Genomic DNA, 3,235 nt, shown 5'->3' with positions numbered 1-3,235 from the left:
TTAATTAGGCAGAGGGACTTGGCAGAGAGAGATCGGCATCAGAAAAGTAAGATCCCGTGTGCAGCGCAAGTCCCTCAAAATTGAAGTGACGACTTGCAGAGGATCTGCAAGTACTTAGATAATAATGTTTATATAATTAAATATAATTATTTTAATCTCAAAATGGAAATTTTGGATTCAGATGTGAGACATGAGTGCTGTTACACAAAAAAAATACAGAAATTGTCCCCCTGTCATCCTCAGACGTCTAAGATGGACCCAAATAACCCCTAGGATCCTTCTCAGCATCAAAATCAGTCACAGACACTAGTAACAGTTCTACCAGGCATGCAAATGCATGCATTTAACTAGCCAACTCCTATACATACCCAGCTTCAACCAGGTTTCTTGTCTCCCAATTCACCTAGTCCTGCCCCAAGTGCTCATACACTTGGTCAAGAATTTCCTGAGAATGCTTCAGCTCTGTTAGCATTCAATACTCAACAATTTCAACAGTCTCCAGGTCTTCAGATGCAGAATTCAGCTCACAATGCATCTCCAGCTCTACAGCTGAAACAAGAAAGCATGTCTCTAGCACCTGAGAAGTCAAAATATAAGGGCAAGGAGAAAGAGAAACCTGTGCCAAGAAAGAAAGGGAAAGGTATGTACCATCTCTCTGCATTACTTTTTATGCACTAGGCTTCCTTTTCAGCATATTTTTACTACAACATACACTTACTCTTTTCAAGGGTTACAATCAGGAAAGAATACACATCCTTCTGGTATTTCAGACACAGAGACAAGCCAGTTAGACAATAAACTGAAGGAAGAGGCTGAGATCATTGAACAGAAAGACACAAAGGGGAAAGTGTCTTAGGACAAGGAGAATGAGAAGAAACTTGTCAAATACATCTGTGTACCAGAAAGATGGTCAAAAGCTCAGACCTTCATTAAGAAGTATTACTAAGAGGTATGTAGACACCTCTCTACATTACTTTTTATATGCTACACACTATTAAACTTGTTTTTAGGCTTCCCAGACAATATTAGATTAATATACTACTAATCAAGTAATTACAAAGTAGTATTCATTGTTTAGAACATATAAGGACACAAAAAGTGAGTAACTCATTTATGTTGTACATCAAAATTGCTTACCTGAGCTTGTTAGAGTGGCAAAACCATACAGGAGGAGGTGATGGGGACAGGGAGATACTAGGTATACAGACTTCTGTAGTAATATGTAAGAAATTTGTAGAAGGAGCAATCTTTACTATCATTAACTGAGTGTAAGTCTTACAAGCTCTTAGGCTTGTTTAATTTGTATAGTTCATACAAAGGCTTACCTGTTATTAGGGTGGATGGATGTCCAGACATTGAGAGGCCTATTAAATTCAGTTCTAGACATAGCTTTAAGAATATTGAGGCAGATGTTGAGGAGGACAAGAAGAAATGTAAGAAATCTGATCCTACTACTACATTCTCCAAAGTTGTCAGTAAGGCCCTGAAACTTGTACAAGAATGACAAGAAAAAATGACAGAGCTTGAATCTGAGCAATTTGTGTACTAGAAACAAAAGGATGAGAGGGATGAAGAGTACTAGAGGAAAAGAATACAGTCTGAAGATTAAGCTACAGAAATACAGATACTATACAATTTGGAAGACCTACACAACTTGAAATTAGATGGATACTGTATACTGTGTGATTCAGAGGATCTAGTAGAGAAGGAACTTACTGTAGACCTTCAAGATGAGCTTCAAGAGATAGTGTAAAGGATCAGGGAACTTTGACAGGGTGAAAATTAGTATAGACTGTATTGAGAGACTAGTTTCTACTATATACTTTGAATAACACTTAAACTACAGTTCTTGTAACATTCAGTAAGGTACTCAATATTTAAATGTCAATTCATTCATTCCTTCCATAGAGTATGCTAAGTTACAGAATAGGAAAGGCATTTTTATTACTAATGTGTGTTACAAATGAGTATAGAAAGTACTTAGATATTCTTACAGTTTATGTGTTTGAGCAGATTCTTCCTGTGTAGCACACCTGTTACAGTTCTCTACTCTCATACCTTTAGTTCTGAGGGTTCTACACCCTTCTGTACTAGAACTCAGGACTTCTGTCCCTCAGGGGCACTATTTATAGACTATATGTATACTGACTCTTACTACTACCCTTCCTTACTTTATCATTCCATTCCTTTAACCACTCCTTCATTCTTTGTTCATTTTATAGTCTCTTACCCTTTGTCTATCCCTTCATTCTTGTACCTTTATCTTTGACCTCCCCTTTCTTTCATTCCTTGTAGCTTATCATTCTTAGTAGCTCATACTCTCTGAGTACTCTTATATAGTTTAGTATATATAAGTGTATAAGATCAGACTAGTTCTGTAGTCTTGATCTTGTCTACTCTAGGTAGTCCTGTACTCTTAGACTTACTCTATATACTCTACTCTTGTCTCACTCTCTCTCTCTGCCTGTTCTACAAGTTCTGACTATGTTCTAATACTTGTATTCTGTATTTCTATTATGTAGGATAGTTGTAGCCTAGGTCCCCTTACTGAGCCTTCAGGTCCCCTCTACACTGTTACTAACATTAGATTAAGACTACCTATTACTACTCTACAACTCTCCTACATTTTGAGTATTAGTACTCACTATTGTATTAATCTCTTTTCTTTGTCCTAACCCTTCTACATTTTTAAATTTTAAACTCTCTAAACCCCTTTTAAACTTTTGCCACTCTTCTTCTATTCATTACCCCTTTTAGTTTAGTACTAATTCCTTTATAGTATAAACATAGACCCTTCTACACTGACTGTTACCCTTACTGTCCTACCAGATTAGTAGTTACAAGTAGAACTAGCTTAATATGTACAGACCTCTATCTAAGAGGCTTTTGTCAACCACATGCCCCCAGCCTCTTCAGAACCTGTTCTGATTGTTCCAGAAGTTGCAACCTGTTCTAGAAAGAAAGTGTATGTAGTCTACCCTTTAGACTTTAATAGGTAGCACTTTAAGGACTTCTAGTACTAAGTCAAACTATATGTGGTTACTACTTTAACCAATCTATCCTCAGATCTTGATTGTGTTCTATTTGTCCTCTCCTTTATGAAGGAAGGTAATACAGCCACCTAGGCCCAGAACTGGATCAAAGGCTATTAGATTAGAAGCCTGATCTGACTTCAGAACAATAAGTTGTACTTAGAATTCATAAGGTAGCTCTGTACTTCCTTATTAATCTGAAT

The 3,235-nt window shown here is 36.8% G+C and overlaps 1 protein-coding gene across 1 annotated transcript; it reads left to right on the top strand.

Annotated features, from left to right (window-relative positions):
- Positions 1-564: 564 nt before the first annotated feature.
- FOMMEDRAFT_163324 (uncharacterized protein) lies at positions 565-856 on the top strand (the record flags this gene model as incomplete). Its single annotated transcript, XM_007272232.1, has 2 exons — positions 565-640; positions 729-856. 2 exons carry the CDS (start codon positions 565-567, stop codon positions 854-856), a joined length of 204 nt encoding a protein of 67 aa, XP_007272294.1.
- Positions 857-3,235: the final 2,379 nt, after the last annotated feature.

The sequence above is a fragment of the Fomitiporia mediterranea genome (assembly GCF_000271605.1).
Source record: "Fomitiporia mediterranea MF3/22 unplaced genomic scaffold FOMMEscaffold_520, whole genome shotgun sequence".
In the NCBI taxonomy this organism is placed as follows: Eukaryota; Fungi; Basidiomycota; class Agaricomycetes; order Hymenochaetales; family Hymenochaetaceae; genus Fomitiporia; species Fomitiporia mediterranea.
Note: the sequence above shows the minus strand (reverse complement) of the source record. Positions and strands in the feature narration are given on the sequence as shown.